This window comes from Pantherophis guttatus, chromosome 8, assembly GCF_059756535.1.
Source record: "Pantherophis guttatus breed Tessera chromosome 8, ASM5975653v1, whole genome shotgun sequence".
Lineage (NCBI taxonomy): Eukaryota > Metazoa > Chordata > Lepidosauria > Squamata > Colubridae > Pantherophis > Pantherophis guttatus.
This window is the reverse complement of record NC_142070.1, coordinates 36,722,210-36,745,308: the sequence shown is the minus strand read 5'-3', so window position 1 is coordinate 36,745,308 and position 23,099 is coordinate 36,722,210. Positions and strand designations below refer to the sequence as shown.

At 34.5% G+C, this 23,099-nt stretch overlaps 1 protein-coding gene and 1 long non-coding RNA gene across 6 annotated transcripts in view; one reads left to right on the top strand and one right to left on the bottom strand.

Moving 5' to 3' along the window:
* LARP1B (La ribonucleoprotein 1B) overlaps positions 1-23,099 on the top strand; it is a 77,431-nt gene that overhangs the window by 2,724 nt on the left and 51,608 nt on the right. For all 5 annotated transcript variants that reach the window (XM_060686832.2, XM_060686831.2, XM_087875008.1 and 2 more), the window contains exons 2-10: positions 8,913-8,978; positions 11,709-11,764; positions 14,437-14,608; positions 14,786-14,932; positions 15,040-15,183; positions 16,218-16,386; positions 17,326-17,470; positions 18,956-19,130; positions 22,324-22,493. In XM_060686832.2, the coding sequence (XP_060542815.1) occupies positions 8,913-8,978; positions 11,709-11,764; positions 14,437-14,608; positions 14,786-14,932; positions 15,040-15,183; positions 16,218-16,386; positions 17,326-17,470; positions 18,956-19,130; positions 22,324-22,493 (1,244 nt within the window). The remainder of the gene's footprint in view (positions 1-8,912; positions 8,979-11,708; positions 11,765-14,436; positions 14,609-14,785; positions 14,933-15,039; positions 15,184-16,217; positions 16,387-17,325; positions 17,471-18,955; positions 19,131-22,323; positions 22,494-23,099) is intronic.
* LOC117680200 (uncharacterized) lies at positions 944-11,562 on the bottom strand. Its single transcript, XR_004595568.3, has 2 exons — positions 11,480-11,562; positions 944-1,093 (listed from the first exon to the last, which is right to left on the bottom strand). It is a non-coding gene; the product is annotated as an uncharacterized LOC117680200 (long non-coding RNA).

The following is a 23,099-nucleotide window of genomic DNA, read 5'->3' as shown; positions in this document are numbered from 1 at the left end:
CTTCAATAGGTTAACAACTTGCCTTACATTACTCTTCATTTGTCTACCATTTATAAAACCAATTTGATCATTATGAATCATTTGTTGCATGACTGTCATTAACCTATTTGCTAATATTTTAGCAAAAATCTTGTAATCTGTATTCAAAAGTGATATGGGCCTATAATTTTTTGGCTGGGTGTGGTCTTGCTCCTCCTTTGGAATCAAAGAAATATAAGCTGTCCTCCAAGATGGGGGTACATCTCCTCCAGATTGTATATTAGTAAATAATTCTTTAAGTGGACCCACCATTTCTAACTGCAAATGTTTATAATAAGCAGCTGTCAATCCATCCGTCCCAGGAGCTTTACCCACTTTCAACTGCTTAATTGCAGACATAATCTCCTCAGTGGTTATTGGTTGATTTAAACCCTCCCTTTGCTCTTTTGTAATTGTAGGAATATTCTCTTTCTGTAGATATCTATCTATATCTGTACCTTGAATTTTATCACCAGCATATAACCTCGTATAAAATTCTAAAAATGCTTTTTTAATCATTTTGCTGATAAACCTCTTTACCTTTATATTCTATTTTCTCTATGGTCCGTGACTTTTGTTTTTTCCTTAACAAATATGCTAACCACCTCCCTGGTTTATTAGCATTACAAAAAGTATTATGTTTAGCATATTGCAAATTAGTTGCGACCTGATCAGCCATTAACATATTAAATTGCCCTCGCAATAAATTAATTGCCTTTTTTATTTTCTTATCTGCTAGATTCAATATCAAAGCTTGTTCTTTTTTTCTAATTTCCTCTTCTAAATCCTTCCTTTTTTTTCCTGTTTGCATCTATATTTATTATTCAAATATATCAAAATGCCTCTCATATATGCTTTGCTTGCATCCCAAACCATTTCCATAGATGTACCGTTATGCATATTTATAATAAAAAATTCTTTCATAAATTTTTTACATTCTTTTACATTTTCCTCATATCTAAACAGATTTTCATTTAACCTCCAAGACCTCTTAGGTCCCCTTCCATACTCTGATTCCATCCAGACTGGACTATGATCCGTTAAAACTCTTGGACAAATCTTCATCTTCTTCACTCTGGAAAAGAAATCATTTGTAATTAGTATAAAATTAATCCTTGAGAAAGATTGATGTCTATCAGAAAAAAAGGTAAAGTCTTTTTCTTCGGGGTTGCTCTCTCGCCAGATATCTCTCAGTTCCATATCCTTCATCATTTCAAAAAACAATTTTGGCAATCTGGCACGCGTTGAAATGTTCTGCAAGAGCCCCTTCTTATCTTTTTAGTGTCCAAAACTCCATTCCAATCACCCAATAAAATACATGATTTATAGTCCCATTGTAATAACTTGGAATGTAAAAGCTTATAAAATTTTTCCTGTTGTTGGTTCGGTGCGTAGACTCCAATTAAAAGTATTTTTTCTCCTTTTATTAAAAGTTCAATTGCTATAAATCTTCCTTGATCATCTGCTTCAATTAATTTAGCAATTAAGTCTTTTTTTAGGTATATAACTATACCATTCTTCTTTTCAGGAGCAGATGCAACAAAATGTATACCTAACCTTGCATTTATTAAGTATTTTTGATCTTTACTTCTGATATGAGTCTCTTGTAAACAAATTACATCACTTTTAAACTGTTTCAAATAATGAAATATTTTTCTCCTCTTTTGTGGTGAATTTAGGCCATTAACATTCCAGGTCAAAAATCTAGTTGCCATTCTTGGCCCTCTGAAGCACTTGGAGCATCTGCTGGAAATCTCCATGCATTTTACTTTTTGGTCTTGCTCCTCCCACTGCTTCTGTTCACAAAATCTATTAAGGCAATATCATATATGGTGGACCTGTAACAAAATCAAGGCATTTTGGATAAAAATTTGGTGGGTGATGCAGAACATTTTGAAAAGAAGGTTGAAATTTACTTCTCAATTGTTTCTACTGGGTATAACGACGGATTGTACAGTATTAGAGACTAAATTGATTTTGAACTTAATATCAGCAGCTAGGCTGTTGGTAGCGCAATACTGGAAGAAGGACTCTTTGCCTACTATTGAAGAGTGGATACTGAAAGTAACGAACTTAGCAGAAATGGCGAAAATCTCAGCGTATTTGAAGGACTATACACAAGAAAGATACGTATTGGAATGGAGAAGATGGATTGATTATATTCAAAATAAGTATCAGACAAGAAAATATCAAATAGCTTATGAATGAACGTTAAGTATTAAGTATTATGTTATCTATAGTGGAGTTAAGGTTTCAGGGGGGGAATTAGTAGTCTGAGGATAGGTAGGTTAATTTAGCTTATGATTGTTAACTGAAATACCTTGTATTTTGCTCTGGGAAGTCTGGGGGGGAGGGTGGGATGAGGGGAGGGAAAGGGTGGGGGGAATATTGGGGGGGGAACTTTCTGTAAAACTTTTCAATAAAAAAAATCTATTAAGGCAATATATCAGAAACAAACAGCGCAAATAATAATTAATGGTAGTTTAACAGATACTTTTAATATAGAAAAAGGAACAAGACAAAGGATGCCCTTTGTCTCCATTATTGTTTATTTTGACTTCGGAATTTTTATTAAGTAAGATACGTGGGTCGCACAAAATAAGTGGAATTAAGATTAGGCAGTATGACTATAGATTACGAGCATTCACAGATGACTTGGTTGTTACCTTAACCCAACCATTACAGTCTGTTGTAGGTCTAATGGATATAATTAATCAATATGGACAAGTATCTGGATTTAAAATAAATACAGGGAAAACGAAGATAATAACTAAAAATATGACTACAAATCAAAAAGAAGAATTAGAAAGACTAACAGGATTTGAAATTGTAAAAAAAGTTAAGTATTTAGGAGTTTATATTATGACATCAAATGCGAAATTATTTAAGTATAATTATGATCCATTGTGGCAAAAAATACAGAGAGAGATGGAAAGCTGGAAAAAATTACAATTATCCTTGCTAGGAAGAATAGCAGCAGTAAAAATGAATGTTTTGTGTAAGTTTTTGTTTCTTTTTCAGATGATACCAATACTTAAAAAAGATGAGAATTTGAAGATATGGCAGAAGGGTATTAATAATTTGTTTGGGCAGGGAAGAGACCGAGAATAAAACAAAAAATAATGCAGGATACACGTGAAAAAGGAGGTCTCAAAATGCCTAATTTAAGACTTTATTATGAGGCAGCTGTTCTATCAGCAATGAGTGATTGGATGAATTTAACAGAAGAAAGAATTTTGAATATTGAGGGATATGATTTGGTTTACGGGTGGCATGCTTATTTATTATATGATAAGAAAGTGGACAAGACTTTTAAAGTCATATATTAAGGAATGCTCTATTGCGTGTCTGGAAAAAGTACAAGTATAAACTAAACGAGAAGTTACCATTAGGGGCAATACTCAGACACGCGATAGAGAATATAAGTGTAGAGCAAAGGCAGGATGTGATTACATGTAAAGAGCTTCTTAACAAGGAAAGAGGTATACTACAATTAAAATCTTTGAATCAACTAAGAGAAGAAAGGACAATTTGAACATGGTTTCAACATGTACAGTTGCAAGCTAGATGGAGAGAAGATCAGAAAATTGGTTTTCTGCAAAATGAGGAGAACTTGGTAAAACAGATTAGAGATCAAAGTCAAATGCATATAAAAAGGTTGTATAATTCGTTGCTAGAAATAGATTCAGAAACGGAGTTAGTTAAGGACTGTATGATAAAGTGGGCACAAAATATTGAAGAACCAATAATGATGGAACATGGGAAAAAATATGGGTTAGAAATGTGAAGTTCACGCAAGCCCAAAACTTAAGAGAGAATTTTTATAAAATGTTTTATAGATGGCATCTGGATCCTAAAAAGCTAGCCTGTATGTATCCAAGTGTGCAACCTAAGTGTTGGAGATGTGAATGTGATGATGCCACGTATTATCATATATGGTGGACATGTAAAAAAATTAAGGCATTTTAGATAAAAAATATGGTGGGGGAAAATTGTTGTAATGACTGTTAAAACTTTTTAAATAAAAATAAAAATAAATTAAAAAAATTGTGGAATAAATTGAGGACTACCTGTATTTCATTTTGGGGTGGTATATGTTTCTTGATTTATTTGGTATTAACAGTAGAATGTTTCTAATTCCTTCCTTGTATTATGAAGCTACACATTTTTATGGAAACCTAGAATTCTGGAAGAACCATTAGGAATTTAGTTCAACTTCTGCACTGCACAGAAAAAAATCAATTAAACCATGCTCCAGAGGTGGTTTTCCAGAGACAGAAAGCTCACAGTCTCTACTGTTGTGAAGATCTAAGAGTTAGGAAATTTTTCTTGACGTTTAAATAAAATCTAAGTAGGTCCAGTTTATATAAAGTATGCCCATGTAAAGTAGCTTCTGATCATTTTCCCTACGACACTTTTTTATTTCCCTTACTACTGACATGTCTTCCTTTCGTTTTTTCCTTTACATTGAATATCCCAACTTCCTTCTGTCTCTTTATAGAGTATATTCTCAAATCTGTATCATCTTCATCACCTTCTTCTGAGTCTATTCTGACCTGACAATATCATTCTGGAAATGAGGTATTCAGTACCCCAAGTGTGGTCTTGCTGATGCAGAGTAAAGGGAAATAAGATTTCATGTATCTTTAATACAGTATTATTACCGTCCAGAATTGCATTATATTTCCTAGTGTTTGTTTCACTCTGCTAATTCATGTTCAGCTTCCTGTGAATGACTGCACCCAATTTTTTTTTGCTGATATGGTTTTTTACTTCCAAGCCATGAATCCTTTATTTTTTTGTGGTTCTATGTTTTCTCTCCCCAAATGTAATACTTTACATTTTTCCCTATTGAAAAACATTGTATTCTTCTCAACCTAGTCTTCCAATCTGTCAAGTTAAATTATAATCTCATTCTATCATCCTGGCTATTGCCCAAATGTCTCAATGTAATATCCACAAGTTTGATGAACAGGTCACCAATCCTGTTATCCAGGTCATTAATAAAATAAGACTAAGAATCTAACAAGACTCCTGTGGGCTCCCACTGGTGGCTGCTATCCAAGTTGATGCTGACTTTATGTGCAATTAGTCAGCCAGTTGTGAATCTATCTTTCTGAAGTGTTGCTCAAATTACCTAATAGGTTAGGTGAGAGGGTCCAAAACTTTATGAAATCAATGTAATGTATATCCACAGCATTCCTCTTATTTATGGAACACTTAGCCCGTCAGAAGAATTTTGTCTCACATTATCTATTTTTGACAGTGCCATGTTTTTGGTAGCAATATTGTCTTTGAGATGCTTATAATGGCTTGCTCTATTACCTATTCTGACATATTTCCAGGAATTGACATTAGGCTCACTATAATTATTGGGATCCTCTTTTTCCCCTTCTTTCAGAGATGGACTATATTTATCGTTCTTCAGTTTTCTGGTATCGGTATCTCTACTATTCTAGGAGTCCTCAGAGAAAATATCAAAGATCCTAACAGCTCTTCAATCACCTCTTCTTTTAGTGTACTAGCATGTATTTAATGTGACCCATGTCTTGATGGCATTGAAATTACTGTAAGATCTTTTACTACATCCTTACAAGTCTGTATCTTCCCCTGTTATGTTTGTTATGTCTGTGCTACTCAAATTATCATTTGCTTTGGATGGAGCAAATCACTCCATTCTCAAGCACCTCATAGGCACCCAAACACTTTTGACCAGGACGGAGAAATGATGGAGACTGTAAGCTTCGTCTGCTTGCAAATGGGATACTTTGAAATGGAGAGATTAGCTTGGTTTCAAAACGTCCCATTTGTAAGCCAACAAAGCTTCATCTCCCTCTGGGTGAAAAGTGCACGGTAGAGCCAGGAAAAGGCAGAGGCACGGGGGGGGGGGGAGGGAAGAAATGTGGGCGATCCCAATGCTGATAGCTCTGTTTCAAAGCATCCCATTTGCAAGTAGACAAAGCTTCGAGTCTCCGTCATTTCTCCATCCAGATGAAAAGTGTGTCTGCCTGGGAAGCCCTGTGGCATTAAAGCTGTGGGCAAGTAAATAGTGGGAGGAAGTGGGCAGGTGCCTGCAAAATAAGACATCCCCAGAAATAAGACCTAATGGGTCTTTTGGTTAAAAAAAAAAAAAAAAGACCTGGTCTTATTTTCGAGGAAACACGGTATAAGTGATAAGTAAAATCACTCTAAATAAAAGACATATGTTATCCACTATTTTGTTACCTTCATTGTTATTTTAAGACTATTGCTTCTGCCTGATATCATTAATATGGTTTTCTTTATATTTTATTTTAGTCCATTTTTTCACTGTCTTTTGTTACTTAGAGCTTGAATATCTTTTGCATTTTCAGCTATCACAGTAGTATCATCAGCGTAATTCATGTCACTGAAGTTTCTCCCTTCGATTTTAAAATCACACTTATTTTCTTCCAATCCAGCTTCCCTTAATAGCCATTTGGTGCATAGGTTGAATAAACAAAGGTGTATACCACAGGTGAATTGCTCCCAGTTCGGACCGGACCGCCTGATCCGGTAGCAATGGCAGCGGGTGGTTCAGAGAACCAGTAGCAAAAATCCCTACGCACCCCCCCCATGCCCAGCTGAGCAGCGCGATCATCAGAGGCTTTTTTTTTTACTTTTAAAAGCATTTTTTTTCTGCAACCTCTTCAGCTGAAAAGGTTATAGAAAAAATGCTTTTAAAAGTAAAAAAAAAAAAAAAAAGTTGGCCACGCCCACCCAGTCACATTACCCCACCACCACCAAGCCACACCCACAGAACCGGTAGTAACAAAGTTTACATTTCACCACTGGAGTATACAGTCTTGTTGCACTCCTTTGACAACCTGGAGCCCCTCTGTTTCATGATATTCTTTCCATATTCTCATCTGCAATAATGTCTTATATTCTTCTGCCTTTTCTAAAGTTTGAACATCTGGTATCTTTTTTCCATGTTAAGTTTCTAATCGACATTGTGGATGATCTTTAATATCACTTTCTATGTATTTTACTAGCATGTGATATTAAGGATACAGTAAGATAGTTTGCACACTATGTTAAGTTTCTATCTATGGGTGTGGGGGATTGGAATGTCAATTGACCTCTTCCAATTTGTTGACCATTCTACAGACTTTCTACAGACTTGCTAATACTGTATAGCTTATGTGTCATTCTACAGACTTGCTAATACTGTATAGCTTATTTAGAACTTTACGGATTCTTCTTTTATTGCTTGCCATAATTCATTGGATATTCTGTCAGTTCCTGTAGCTTCCTGTTCCTTAATGACCAGAATGCTGATCTAATTTTATCTTCTAGTATTAGGGGTTCTTGTAATTAAGGAATATCTTTTAAGATATTCTGAATGTTGGCATCTCTACTATACATTATTTCCAATTTCGGTAGATCTCCTTTGAGTTATTTATTATCTGTCAATCAGTGTCAGATTGAAGGTTGGCATGTCTCTTCTAACAGCTGTCTCAAACTCTTTGTAAAGATTCTTTTTGAGGTTTTTATCTTTGCTGGCTTTGATTCCTTTTCTCTTCTCACCATTAACTTACTCAGGTAAGTGAGTACTTACTTAATTACTTACTCATTTACTTACTTACTAGTGAAAGTAATTTAGATAGGAAATTTAGATAGGGAAATTTTTATTTTGTTTCAAAAGTTTTTTGATCAATAACAAAAAAAAATGAATGTTTCCTAGTATCATTTGAAAAAATACATTTATAACTATACTTGCAATTGTATTTTCAATATTATTTATTAACATATGAAACAGATTTTAAAAAAAATAAAAATTAGAATTTTTTTTTTTATTTTCTCAGTTCCTCCTCTTTCAAATGCTTCCAAGACATCTGAAACTGTTAGTGAGAGCCCTGATACTGGTAGTTGTAGTGGCACTGAATGGCAGTGGGAGGAACAAGCTCTTCTATGATTTTTTAGGGTCCCCCCCCATTTTCTTTATATCATGATGTGCAGAAACTTTCATCTTTAGAACATGACTTTGAGAAGCACTCCTCATTTAGCAACTACTTCAGTTAGTGATCATTCACAAATATGTCAGTAATAAAGACCAATGTCCTTATTTATGACTAAATTATGTATGCCTGACAGTAACACATGCCAGAGTGAGAATATTGCTGGCATAGTTGTTAAATAACTTTATTTGAATGAGACCGTAGTGAGCAGTGATCTTTTCTGTGTGTCTACCTCTCTCTCTCTTTCTCTTTTGAATGCAATGTGATTGCTAAACAATAAATGAGACAAAGAAATAAATGATAATTACATTCTATCTATGCATTTCTCTGGAGATTATCCATTAGTTTTACCTATTGTTCCCAACAGCCTCATTTTAGTGCTTTCATTAAATAAGATTGCTGGATAGTTATACTTTGTAATATATTTGTTTGTTCCCTTTTGAAATACTTTCATAATTCAATTCAAAGACTGAGATGATAATTAACCTTTTTTGCAATGCAGACCTATGTGTCTTTATGTAGACACAAATCATGGTTGGTGCATGTATTTTTAGTTAAGTATGTAGAACAGTCTTCCTCAATTTGATGCCTGCTAAGTATGTTGGATGTTGAAATGTTCACTTAATATAGGGACATGATGGGGAAACAGATATATAAGCTTGCAGCTTTATGTTTAAAGTTTAATAAAATGCATGCTGATATGGGTAAATAATTTATAAAACTATTGTTAAGTATTTATAAGTATTGTATTTCAGATTTTCTAAGAAACCATTAATCTTGAAATACATTGGTAAACTATTTCACAAATAAATTATGTACAGATAAGTTGATGCTATACATGTACCTGCTAAATATATAGTACTATTCAACTGAATCAGTTTAAATCAAGCTTTAACTATTTTTCCTTTATTTTAGAACTGCAGTGTTCTACTAAAGTCATAAAAGCAGGAAAGTTGAAGATAAAGAAACCCAGTAAGGCATGTATCGATACAATTTAAGTTCAATATTCTATTATTAAAAATTCAGTTGTGTGTATATTTATATTCTGACTTTGATTATAAAATGTATATAACTATCCTAAATACTTGGTTGACTGTTTTTAATTACAAAATAATGTAAAATGGCTTAAGGGTATAACACAAGTTTAACGCTTAGGAAAATGGCTAGTATTAGTGAGTATTTTTATTATAGCTAAGCATTAGAATATAAATTAAATACAAAGCCTATTGTATTCTGCAGAATCTTTAAAGTTCACTTAAAATCAAAGTATAAATTCCTTTGGGCTGGTTTGTTGAGATTTGTTGTATGCTTGTTCTCTACTAATGCCCTTGTACCTCAGGGGTTCAAAAGAAAGACTATAGCAACACAGATAATTTTCTTAAAGGGCAGGAGAAAGAGTCACTACCAAGGCAACAATTATACAAATGTAGTTTGAGCCAATTTCAAGAAAATAATTTGAACAAACATTCTCAAACTTTTAAAGAAGCACTTAATGTAATGAATGACTTCTTCAATTTAACTGCCTGTACCATATTTTCTGAATATATCTAACTATGCAAAGATTATTCCAACAAGTCTCTATTTTGTTTAAACAGACTCCTAATCAAACTAACTCCTGGATGTAATACTTTTCTAAAAATACCAATCAATAAATGATTAAAACAAATCTCAGCAATTTTAGAAATATTTTTTGCAGCAAACAGTAGCATTTTTGACTTTATCTGTTTTTTTAATGCAGGTATGGCTCTCCGTCTTCACATTCATATTCAGATTATTCTTGTGAATTCTGATTTCTGTGTTAGAATTTTAAAATGTTCTCATTTCTTTTCTTTCCTAAAAGATGTGCTTCCTTTCCATATTCCATGTCAATTCCTCGTGAGAAAGTATTCTTTATAACTACACTTTCCTGGTGACAGTAAACTTTGGTGCTGATGGAGTTAGTGGGTTTGACTTTTTCTGACTGAAGGCTTCCAGAGTTCTGAACCTATTAGTATCTCTACTGCTGAAAGAGGAGGACATCCTAATCCTTTAAAGCTCTTTCCTCTCTGCTTTGAAAAATGTACTCATAATTTATTTTATTTACTACTTCAAAATGTAATCATAGCTTCCCATTTTATGATTATGATTAAATTACAACTGTCCAAGACATATACATAAATCACCTCTGGGCTATTTTAAATAAGAAAGAAATGTTCTTATTCCTGATAGTTTACCTAGGTAAACTGCCTTCATCTGAAGCTGTGTGTATTCAATGTTTCAAATCTTTTTTTTCCTCCAACACATATTTGTTGCAACAAATGAAAAACAAGAAGAATAAACCCAGTAATTTTTTAGGCAGACTAGCAGGTGATAAACTGTTTTTTCTTCTCTGGTGTGTTTAAATGCTGTTCAATCACAATGCTTCATTATCATTTATTCCTTCCAGTCTAAATTAATAACAAGGTTGTGTCTGGTCACTAATGCTGCATTATTTAATATAGAAAACATTTTGAAAAAAAAGATAACCAAATAAAATAGAAAACAAATGCCTCATCAGCTACATTCAGAACAGTCAGAAAACTCAAAATGACACCATTCAGAATGGCTACACTTGGTTTCAGGGTATTTGATTCTGATTTAATAGGCTTTTTTCTTGTCAAGTAATAAAAAAGCTGTAATTACTTAGTATAATTTTTTGTGATTCACAATTGCATATGTTTTTAAGGGACTTGACTGTCACATCTACCATGGCATTGTTTTCCAAATTACTATGGCAGTACTGATAAATTCAAAAAAATTAATTCAATTCTGCCCACCCCCAAAATCTATGTAGAAAATACGTGAATTCATACCTTTTTCAAAAGCTGTTTCAGGTTTTAAGTATTGCTACTATTCTGTTCTTAAATTCCATATTGTCTCTTTTCCTTCATAGATATTTATTTATTAGTCGCATTTTTATGCCGCCCAACTTCCGAGGGACTCTGGGCGGCTAACAACAAAGAATAAAACAATGCGAACAATATCCCATACAAAAGTTTAAAAAGAAAACAATAAAACCCATACGCTCCAATTCGTCGCCGGGTCTCGCAGGATCACCATAGCGAGATCAACGGCCCCAGGCCTGCCGGAAGAGCCAGGTCTTCACCACTTTCCGGATATACATGTTTTTAAAGATATATAACCTTATACAGTAAGGCTACCATTATACTTAGGACTATTGCAGCATTTCTGCAGTCACAGTGTCAAAATCTCAGGGGGGGGCCAGTGGTTTAGCAACCAGTGCGTGTTTATGACTATTACAGAGCCCTGCAGTCATGTGATTCTCATTTGCATGCTTCATAGGTGGCTTCCATGAAGTAAAGTCAATGAGAAGCCAGCAGTAAAATCACAAATTTTGGTAATTTGATGTCTCAATTAATGACCATGGGTGATTTGCTTAACCATTGTGGCAGAATGAGGTTGTAAATCCGTCATGGACTGTAATGTCTCATTTAGTGACTCACCATTTAGCAATGGAGTTGCCAGTCCCAATTGTGGTTGTTAGGGTGAGTAGTACCTGTATTTGCTCTGTACATCTTGTCATCCTGTTGTAATAGTGAAGACAGTTATTAATAATATTATCTGTAATCTAGTTGCTATATATGAGTACATTGACAATTATGAATATTTTCCTGCTTGTTTTTGAATAAATATTGAATGAACATTAAGTTGTTTTTTTATTGCTGCAGGCAGATTATTTCAATGATGCAACAAATTGGCCAACACCAAGTGAAATTGCAAGCTCTGAGGTAAGTTCATTTTTGGGGGGGAAATTCACCACAGCTTTAGTTTTCTATGTTATTATAGAAGGAGTTGTTTGTTCTACACTTCTCTAGAAGAGAGTGTGAATATATACTTTTTGCTGCTCATAACATTCTACTGGTGGTCTTTCCTGTCTAGAATATTCATAGTTTTATTTCTTTAGTTAATCACAGAACCTTTGGTTCTTTCACTTTGTGGAAAACTGTACTATTTATTTTTTAAAATCTTAAATAGCAACAGTAATACTTACACACTGATAGCTTTTTCCCCCTCTATAGTAAAGTTTGTTGTCATTAGCCATATGATGTACCGTATTTTCCGGCGTATAAGACTGGGCGTATAAGACGACCCCCGAATTTTCCTGTTAAAATATAGGGTTTGGGCTATACTCGCCGTATAAGACTACCCCTCTTCCAACGCACACCAAATAAAAATTAAAAAACATCAACTGGCTCACCCACAATGTAAAAGCAGCTGTGCTAGACCCAAAATGGCCCCTGAAACAAGCAGGAACCTCACACAGCCACAAAAAGCCCAAAAAAACAACTTTCACACTTTACACACACACAACACAACACAACACAACACAACAACACAACAGGCTCACCCACAATGTAAAAGCAGCTGTGCTAGACCCAAAATGGCCCTTGAAACAAGCAGGAACCTCACACAGCCACAAAAAGCCCAAAAACCCAACTTTCACACTTTACACACATAAAATTCCACATACAGCTTTGTGAGATTTTGTGTGTTTGTGTAGTTAGAGTGAAACACTACAAAAACATACTAAATCTCAGAAAGCTGCACAAATATTATTTTATTTTATTTTATTTTTATTTTTATATGAAAGCTTCCTAAACTTTAAATGGCTAGGTCTAAAAAAGAACAACTAAAAAAAACCCCAATTAACTATTTTTTTTTAAAGATCCCAAAGGGGAAAAAAACTTACCCAACAGAACAGGGGTCTCCAACCTTGGCAACTTTAAGACTTGTAGACTTCAACTCCCAGAATTCCTCAGACAGCTTTGCTTTGCTGGCTGAGGAATTCTGGGAGTTGAAGTCCACAACTCCCTGCCTGCTTGATTGCAGGCAGGGAGTTGCTTGCTGATGGAATGGATTCAGGCAAGCGAAGCAAGGCAAGTAAAGCAAGACAAGCAGCTAAGGTAAGCAAGCTGGAGGGGGAAAACTTTTTTCCTTCTCCATGGCTCTGGCGATCCCAGCTGAGTTGCCTGATTAGCAGATCGTCAGGGCTTGGATCGTCAGAGCCATGTGAAAGGAGAAAAGTTTTTTCCTTCTCCATGACTCTGGCGATCCCAACTGAGTTGCCTGATTAGCAGATCGTCAGGGCTTGGATTGTCAGAGCTATGTGAAAGGAGAAAAGTTTTTTCCTTCTCCATGACTCTGACGATCCCAACTGAGTTGCCTGATTAGCAGATCGTCAGGGCTTGGATCGTCAGAGCCATGTGAAAGGAGAAAAGTTTTTTCCTTCTCCATGACTCTGGCGATCCCAACTGAGTTGCCTGATTAGCAGATCGCCAGGGCTTGGATTGTCAGAGCTATGTGAAAGGAGAAAAGTTTTTTCCTTCTCCATGACTCTGGCGATCCCAACTGAGTTGCCTGATTAGCAGATTGCCAGGGCTTGGATTGTCAGAGCCATGTGAAAGGAGAAAAGTTTTTTCCTTCTCCATGACTCTGGCGATCCCAACTGAGTTGCCTGATTAGCAGATCGCCAGGGCTTGGATTGTCAGAGCTATGTGAAAGGAGAAAAGTTTTTTCCTTCTCCATGGCTCTGGCGATCCCAACTTAGTTGCCTGATTAGCAGATCGCAGGGCTTGGATCGTCAGAGCCATTTAAGGCTCGTCAGAGCCTTTCGGGCTGGTCTGCCTGGTTACAGGAGAACGACACCCGGCGTATAAGATGACCCTCGACTTTTGAGAAGATTTTCATGTGTTAAAAAATCGTCTTATACGCCGGAAAATACGGTATTTATTTTAAAAGCATATTTGAAATAAAAAGTCATATTTACTTTTGATTGGGAGCCGCCCAGAGTTGGTTATAAGATGGGGTATATATAATTTTTCAAAATAAATAAATAAAAATAAAAGAGCTGGCATGCTTGAAGATAGTTGAAAAAGCTTCGACTGTGCTTAACAAGGACATTTAGAAATTACAAAAAATTAGACCTTTCTGTAATCATTTTGCAGCTAGTCTCTATTGCTGACCTTGGTCACTAGCAAGAGAGATCAAGCACCTGTTTTAGAAGTCAAAATGAATGGGTAAGAAGTTATTAGTTTAAAAAATGCAAGACCCTACAAGTGTCTCTTTGGATCTTGTTCCCATCATGATATGTAAAGAAAAAAATGGATCTTGTTCCCACTATTATCTGCAAAGAAAATTAATACACTGCTCATAGAAAGTTTATACCTGAAGCAGATTTGAAGAAATAATAATTGGGACTTTGTGCAAATTACCTTTGGTAAATAAGGGAAATAAGGTCATTTGATGAATAAGGGAATTAAGGTTATTTGATTAATAAGAGACAGAAGTAAAGATGGAAGAAAATAGGATTTTTAAAAAATATATGATTAATTTTAAAAGGCCTCAATTATATGAATATGCTTAAAATTTAATTCTTACATCCGTTAATATTTTGTTACAGTGTAAAAATGTAAGTAATCAGAATAAAAAAGCTCCAATAAAAAAAGAGAAAGAAGAAAAAAATGAAAAGAAAAATGCCAATAAAATAAAGGAAAATGTAGAGATAAATCCAGATATTCATGGAGAAAATGTTAGTGAAGATGAGGGTCCGATTAACAATCAAAAGAAAAAAGGTTAGTCTGAACTAAATTTTATCTATAGTTTTAAGTATAGTAAATGTGAATTTTTGAAAATATTGCTACCTGTTTTCCTCTGTGTATATATTAGAATTTAATTGCAACTAATATTTTAGAAATGATTGTATTAGATCTATATTCTTAACATTATACTTTTATATTTTATATTTGAAGGTAATAAGCATAAATGGGTACCACTTCATTTAGATGATATGAAGCCAGATAACCAAGAAAGGCCAGGATCTCAGAACAGTTCAAGATCCCAGCCAGAAACCAGCAAGCTTGTGCCTCACAACAACAGACGCAATGAGGCAAGAACTAGTATGTCACTTAAAATTCTGGTGGTTTATCTTGCATATGTCGTTGATGTCTGACTATGGGAACTTCAGTTGTGTAACTGCAGAACTTTATTCTTCTGTTTCCAAAAGGCTGGCGAAGGGATCGGGAAAAGCGAGAAGATCATGATGAAGTTTCGAGTGTGAGAAGTGAAGGTGGCAGCGTTAGAGGATTTTACAGAGGACGAGGGAGAGGCAGGGGAAGAGGAAGAGGACGTGGAAGAGGAAATCCTCGAAGTATGGAAATAGAAAATTATTAAGAAAAAATGGTATTGAACATACTAAATTGCAAAACTAGCCATAGTTACATGGGTTGCTTATAACATAATGCCAACTCATGGCCTGTTATATGAATTAGTTTTATAAACTAATAATAAATAACAATTTGAAATGGGCTTAGGTTTTCATTTGTGAACAGACAGAGAGTGCCTGGCTCATGTAACAAGCAATTATAATCTGTTGCTTAATAGGACATCATAGGAAATTCAAAATTTGCAAGTGTGATTTCAGAGAGTTGACTCTAATATCTCATCTTAAGAATCTATTTTTTCCTTCAGAATGTCTAACATTGTAACATTGTACTTTTGCCCAGACTCTGATATAGAATCTGAAGAAGACTTTGTAACATTTCATTTTAGGAAAGAGATATAAAAGCCAAGAACACATCAACAATAAATCAATTAAAACATATTGGATACTAGACTAATAATAGTATGAAAAACTTCTCTAAGAATGAAGAGTTGGGTATAAAATGATATCCCCCAGAGATTCCCCCTATCCTGATCTCTTTTGTAAAGAGATTCAGACTTAAATATTATAATAAAACAAAAATAGGAATGATTATTGATATACAAAAGTATTCAATGTCCCACTTTTTCTATGTTCAGAAATCTTGATCCCCCCCCCCAGTTAAATAGCCATATGAACTTTTTTCTACTATAAGCCAAGCCATGAAACTGAATTGAGTCATGTACATTTAAGGAAGCTAGTAAAAGAATCTAAGCCACTAATCCTTACCCTCTGAGAATAAGAGGAATAGATGAATATGTATGTATGTATTGATTATGTTGACAATGACATTATGTCATTGTTAATGCTTAGTAACAGAAAAAGAAATAATATATTTTATTGTTGTTAGTTGCGAAATCTGTGATACATTCTGTGATTCCTTTATAAATATTCTGTGATTCCTTTCTCGTATCGAATCAATCAGTGAAAGCTTTCAAGGGTACATTTATTTAATCTACTTTTTTCTTCTGCTAATTTTGAAGTGAACCATGACTATTCGTGTGGCTACCGAGAACAGTATAGTGAAAGGACTGATCAGCCATTTCAGCCAGATCTTAGCACTAATATGATGTATTATTATGATGATGGGACAGGAGTGCAGATGTATTCTGTGGATGAAACATTGCTTAAAGAATACATTAAACGCCAAATGTAAGTAGATTGCGTAATGTATGTGCTACAGAGGAGTGAGGAAGCCAAACTTTAAATAAACTGCTTTTGAAAACCTTAGCTTTTTAATGTATCAGTATCAGCATTGATTGGAAATGGATGTTTATTCTTTTACTCACATTAAGCATTTTCACTGAATTTCACTGACACTCTTCTTGCTACAAAAATTTTTTTAGTATGTTTTACCTTATGTATTACAGTGTGACAAATTCACATGTCTACAACACTGTAATTATGAAATTATCATTATATAAGACAATTTTCTAAAGAGGTTTTGATGGTTAGTTACTATATTGTATTTGAATTGTAAAAATTTTTACGCATGGATAGTTATAATTCAATAATATACAAATAAAATTAGAATAAAAATCTAAATGCTCAATTATATCAAAAACTAATACTGAAGGAAGTCCTAGTTAGTTAGTTAGTTTTATTGATTAGCCTATAGGCCTGCGATGGCGAAACTATGGCACAGGTGGCACATGGAGCCATATGAGTGGGCACGCGAGCTCAGCTCCGGCACGCATGCATGCGCCAGCCAACTGATTTTCGGGCCTTCTGGGCCCAACAGAAATCAAGAAACACACTGTTTCCGACCTCCGGAGGGCCTCTGGGGGGGTGGGGAAGGCCGTTTTTGGGGTGGGGAGAGCAAAAAATGGGCCTACCAGGCCCACCGTGCCATCACATGCCAAAAGCGGGGGGAGCATGGGGGGTGAGGATGCATAGAATTATGGATGTGGGCACGCGTGAATGTGACCCCCACTGTGCTCCTCCCGCTTTTGGCACGCGATGGCGGAAAGGTTAGCCATCACTGCTATAGGCCATATCAAAGGAAGAAAGTCCTATTAATCAGCTTTCAGAGGACAAGGGCTCCCCATACTTATATTTGTGCTAACCTAAACATTTTTAATTGTTTTTTAGCGAGTATTATTTTAGTGTAGAAAACCTGGAAAGAGACTTCTTCTTGAGAAGGAAGATGGACCAGCAAGGATTCTTGCCTATATCTTTGATTGCAAGCTTCCATCGTGTGCAAGCTCTCACTACAAATGTAAACTTAATATTAGAGGTAAATCATTATTTCTAAGTAATAACAAATGTATATTACATTTTCACCTTTAAAAAACATTTTAACAAAACATTTTTTTTTTATTTGGACGCTACTATCTGTAATTTCAATTTGCATTTAAAATAGATCCATTGAATTAATGATTAAAACAATTATTTTGTAATGAACAATGAATTTACACTTTATATTTTTATAAAAATTATATGAGTGAGATGGATGGCATATAAATTTAAAAATAAATTAAAAAAATAAAAATAAAATCTGGCCTAAGTAAAGAAAATTCAAGCCTAGCTTGTCCAATATATAAAGTAAAATAAAAAAAAGAAATTGAAAACTATTAAAATATATTGATTGCTTATTATAGACTATCATTATTTTCATTGTCCAGGTAACTCTTTTACTGACTACTCATTCAGCATCCATTCAAAGTTGTAATGGTGCTGAACAAGGGCTGCTTAACAACTGGTCCTCAAAGTTCTAACCTTTGCAGTGCTCCTACAATTACATGATTGCAATTTAGGCATTTGGCAACCAAGTCCCACTTATGATGATTGCAAAATTCCACAGTTACTTGATCACCATTGATGATCTTGTCTGCCAACTTCCCTGAAGCAAAGTCAGTGGGGAAGCCAGCAGGAAAGATCACAAGTCACTCAATTAAGTCCCTATTCTGATCTTCCCATGCACTATGCCATCCCTCCTTCCCTGTGCTCTCACACCATACCTAAGTCATTCTTCTATTTATTTCCTTGTGTTTATATGTGTGCACCCAATTGCTTCTTTCCTGCACTCACATACACATATACATACACTTCTCCTCTGGGCCTCCCCGTGCTCACATGCATGCACCCAAGTTGTTGTTTGGGCTTCCCATTTAACAACCTGCACATCTTGGGTAATGACAGCAACCAGGACTGCCTTAAATTGCTATTGCTAAGCAATGTATTCATGTGACACGCTTTACAATCATCTAACTTAGTGATGGCAATCTCAGTCCCAATTGCTGTCATAACTCATATATTACTCATATAACTTATATTTTGTGCTAAGCTAAAGCTAAACATTTTAACTGTTTTTAGCAAGTATTATTTTAGTGTAGAAAACCTGGAAAGAAGAAAGATGGACTAGCTGTCATAACTCATATACACAGATAATATCAAAGATTACAATTACATATTTCATTTAAAAAGGAATTTCCCAAAGTATACATCAAATATTGCTTATAGTTCAGGGAAAAGTTAGCTGTTTCTAAATGGAAATTTGTTTAACAGATTTTTGCAAAATTTAGAAAATCAGGCCATCTTGAGAAGTGAAAACAAAACAAACCACCATGCAAAGGTCATTGTTGGCTTCGTAAATATTTATCAAAACAGAAATAACTTGTATTTTATAATCTTTATGTATCAAAGTTAAGGTCCTAGTGTTAAGCATAATTGCATTTTATTTACATGCAGGTTAATTAATATGTTTATTTGTATAATACAGGCCTTAAAGGACAGTACTGAAATAGAAATAGTAGAACAGAAGATGAGGAAAAGGATAGAACCAGAAAAATGGCCAATTCCAGGTCCCTCTCCACGTAGTCTTCCACACACGGACTTTTCTCAGCTTATTAACTGTCCAGAGTTCATACCAGGGCAGATTTTTGGTTCACATACGGGTAAGATGTTTTTACTTCAAATTGTATTTTAAGGCTCTGTATATATAAAGACCCAGATATCCCATTTTATCCAAATGGCAATTTATAAACTACCATTGGCCATTACTGCTTCAATTTTCAATTTACTTCCATTAATTTTTTCCCTACTTCTATTCTTGAAAAAATAGAAAATGGAAAATATAACTAGACTTGTAAGCTATATTTTCTTGCCTTTAAGAGGCAGTGTCTGTATAAAAGAGGTCATGGTATCAGTCAGAACAATCAAAGTTTCCAGTTTTCCTCAAAAGTTCCTCTATGCAATTATCATTGACTTTAAGAGAAAAATAAACATACTTTCAAATTGTACATTGTCTCCACAGAGTTTTGATTGATGACCCTTAAGGCAGTGGTGGGATTCAAGTAATTTAACAACCGGTTCTTTGCCCTAATGATTTCTTCCAACAACCAGTTTGCCAAACTGCTCAGAAAGTTAACAACCGGTTATCCCGAAGTGGTGCGAACTGACTGAATCCCACCACTGCTTTAAGGCCTTTTTAAGTATTTGGTGATATACAGCCAGTTATTGTATAAGCTTTTGTGCAGAGTTAGGATAGCAAAAAAGGAAGAAAACACTGGATTTCTTCTTCATAGATCAGACTAAAGGAATTGCTCCAGCTAGAGCAATTCTTTCCACATGTTAGTTTCTGAGCATAACTATAAACTTAATCATTTGTTTGTATGCCACCCACTTTTAAAGATGCTGAGTAGTTAGCAATCAGACACATAATAAAAAATGACTCCTTCAATAAAAAACAAACTCATCCAGAAAGAATAACAAAAAATCCTAATGATATAAGGAATGAAGTAAAATGAGAAGGGATCAGGAGCAGAGATGCTGTTTTCATGATGCATTCCTAGATTCTAATGTATGAAATTTACTCCTCCCAGCACTCTTCTTTTGGGATGGACCGTTGGTTTTTAGCAACAGCTCAAGTAGGAAAAGCTAAATTGTATTGGGCATTAAGGTCTCAACAAAACAGAGTAATCTCATCTTGTCATTTTAATAATGGCGTCTCAGTGTTTTCAGTCTCCTCGTCTTTGTAAAGGTATCCCTGTGGATTTTACTCTGCTAGTCATTGGCAACCATAGGGATTGGTCCTCATCTCTATTTCAAGGCCATTGAGCCAGTGCTATCTGAAGACATTTCCAGTGATGTGGCCAGCCTGACATCACGGAGTGCTGTTACCTTCCCAACAAAGTGATATCTATTTGTCTACTTGCATTTGTATGCTTTCAAACTGCTAGGTTGACAGGAGTTGGGATGAGGACAGGAGCTCACCCGGAAAAGATTATTATTAGAAAATTTTGAATATCTGCCTTATATTCTTTCTTAGCTGTTTTCCCAGTAATATTGCATAGTTTCTGTTTTGCATTAAGTTGAATCAAAGAATAACAGCAGCTTAGGCAAAGATTCAGAGAGGGGTATTGAATTGAACTGAACTGAACTGAACTTTGGCCAAGAGTGATTTGACACACAAAGAATTTGTCTCCAATACAGAAGCATTCAGTGTACATGCAACACAACAGAATCATCATCATCATAATACCAATAAAAGGGGGGAGTGAAGAAGATAATGATAAATAATAATACCACAATTACACTACATGGGTCAATAGACATAGACATTAAACAGTACTGTAAGAATTAGGGGTTCATCAGATGGATGGCCAGGGATGAATTATTAGGGATGAATTTGAAATGGATTGCCTTTCAGAATTTCCCACTTCTGTTCCAGACTTCATTCTCCCAAAGCTCCCTAGGCTAGCAGAAAAAAATAATAATTCCCAAATGTCCCTGTTTCTGACTGACAAAAAATTGCTGAATCCTGTTCTGTCTAGTTTCTATAAGATAAACACCTTATCTCAAATTATGCTCCCAGTGACTATAAGGGCACATCCATCCGTTGTATTGACAACAATAATGAAATGGTTTGCCATTGCAATATTTGAGGATATTCTTCAACTTTGAAGTTTAACCTATAGTTTTCAGATTTCCTGGTGGTCTCTCAGCCAAGTATTACACGGCCTGACCCTATTTAACTTCATATTTCAGATAAGATCATTGATGTACTGCAAGGTACTGCCTTGCTTTGTCTATTGTTTATGAAAATATGATTTATATCCTACCCTTTTAATCTGATGTTTAAAATCTCATATAGATTAAAATTACAAAATATTAGATTCCAATCATTTAATAGTGAAAAGAGGAAGCTTTATAGATATTTGAACGCTAGACGTTTGCTGACCATACACTATTTTTGAAATAATGTGTTGTATAGCTTGAGAATAATGCAATAGGTGGCTTGTCTTATGTGCTAGAAAAATAGACAATTGAGAGAAAGAATATTTTCAAACGAGCTAATGCTGCAGTTCTTAATAGCAACATATTATATTTCAAAATGTTTGGTTTAAGTCAGGAATATACAATTGTCACAAGACACAAAATATGGGTATTACTAGCACCAAAAGTGGGATTAATTTTAAGAATTGAAATTAATTAATTAATTATGCCTACAATTCTGTCCATAATACCACCCACCTCCATCCTTCCTATTGAAGAGGGCATATGTTTGGCTCTGTCCACATAGTCCAGGATGGGATATTAATGGTTTACGAGATCCTTATAGGGTAAGGAGGAATACCAGCATGGACAGGACTTTTTAAATGTGAATTTTAAAAAAATAAAAAATATAGTTTATATTCTTGGTTGTTTGATGGAGGTACAAAGTTCAAGATTGTCGTGTGTCTTTTGCAGCTAGCTGGAACAAATATCATATACTAAGTACTGATTTATTTGGCTAGTTGTTTTATATTTCCATAGCACACTATATGAAACATACTCCAAGCTACAATATAATCTGCATGAGTTTAATCAGCGTGTCAGTTTGGATTGTATCTGTTATGAGATATAAAGTAGGAGAAAACTTCAATATTCATTTTGTTTTATCCTTGATGCCATTATTTGTTGTATATAAAAAAATTAAAACTAAATCTATACTATCATCACTTATTTATTTAAGCTTTAAGATATTTTTACACTGTTTATAATCACCAGAAAGAGCAAAAATTTTATAAATTTTATTAAGCAATAGGTTGATTGATAACAAAAAATGGGCTGATCTTTCCAAGCACAGAAAATATTTTTCCATTTTAGAATCTGCACCAAGTTCTCCAAGAATAGGAAGTCTAAATACTAAGAAAAGCATTGAAACAAGCAATCTTGAAGTAATATCCAAAGCATTATCTACAAGTCTCCCAGATTTGGATTCTGAACCTTGGATAGAAGTTAAAAAAAGACATCGTCCCTCCTTAGTTAAGCCAAAGGTAATGCTTAAAATGTTAATTTTAATGCTTGTATTTTTTTTAAAATCCCTCCTATAAATGTAGAACAAGTCTAGGGAAAATAGATCATATTTAGACATGATTCCCAGAGAAGATATCCATGAAATTTTGTCTATACATCTAACTTATTATGGTTGTTTCAAACAAAGTAGCAAACAAAGATCGTTTTGACAACACAGCATGACATAATGAATTATATGCATATGTACCCACTTATGTTCAACTGATTTCTGGTATTCTTTGAATAGATTGTAGAAAGAATTGTATTTAATTGCTTCTCTGGACAACAGTTAGGATTAGATCTGTCAACTGTTTGCTTCTTGGAAAGGAAATGCATATTAAGATCGCAAACGCAATCATTTGTTAATGCAGTTTTGAAAAAAGAAGAAAATAATATGTAGAATCTATTGGCCACAGTACTGACATATTTAAATTCGTTAAATTCATTAATGTGTACATTCTGTTCGGTTTTATTTTATTAAGCACGAATGTTTAAATTGCTATTTCTGCTGATAATTGAACTATTATTTCTCCATGTAAATATTTTTATTTTTGCAAGAATAATAAACAATTTTATGCCATTTTCAG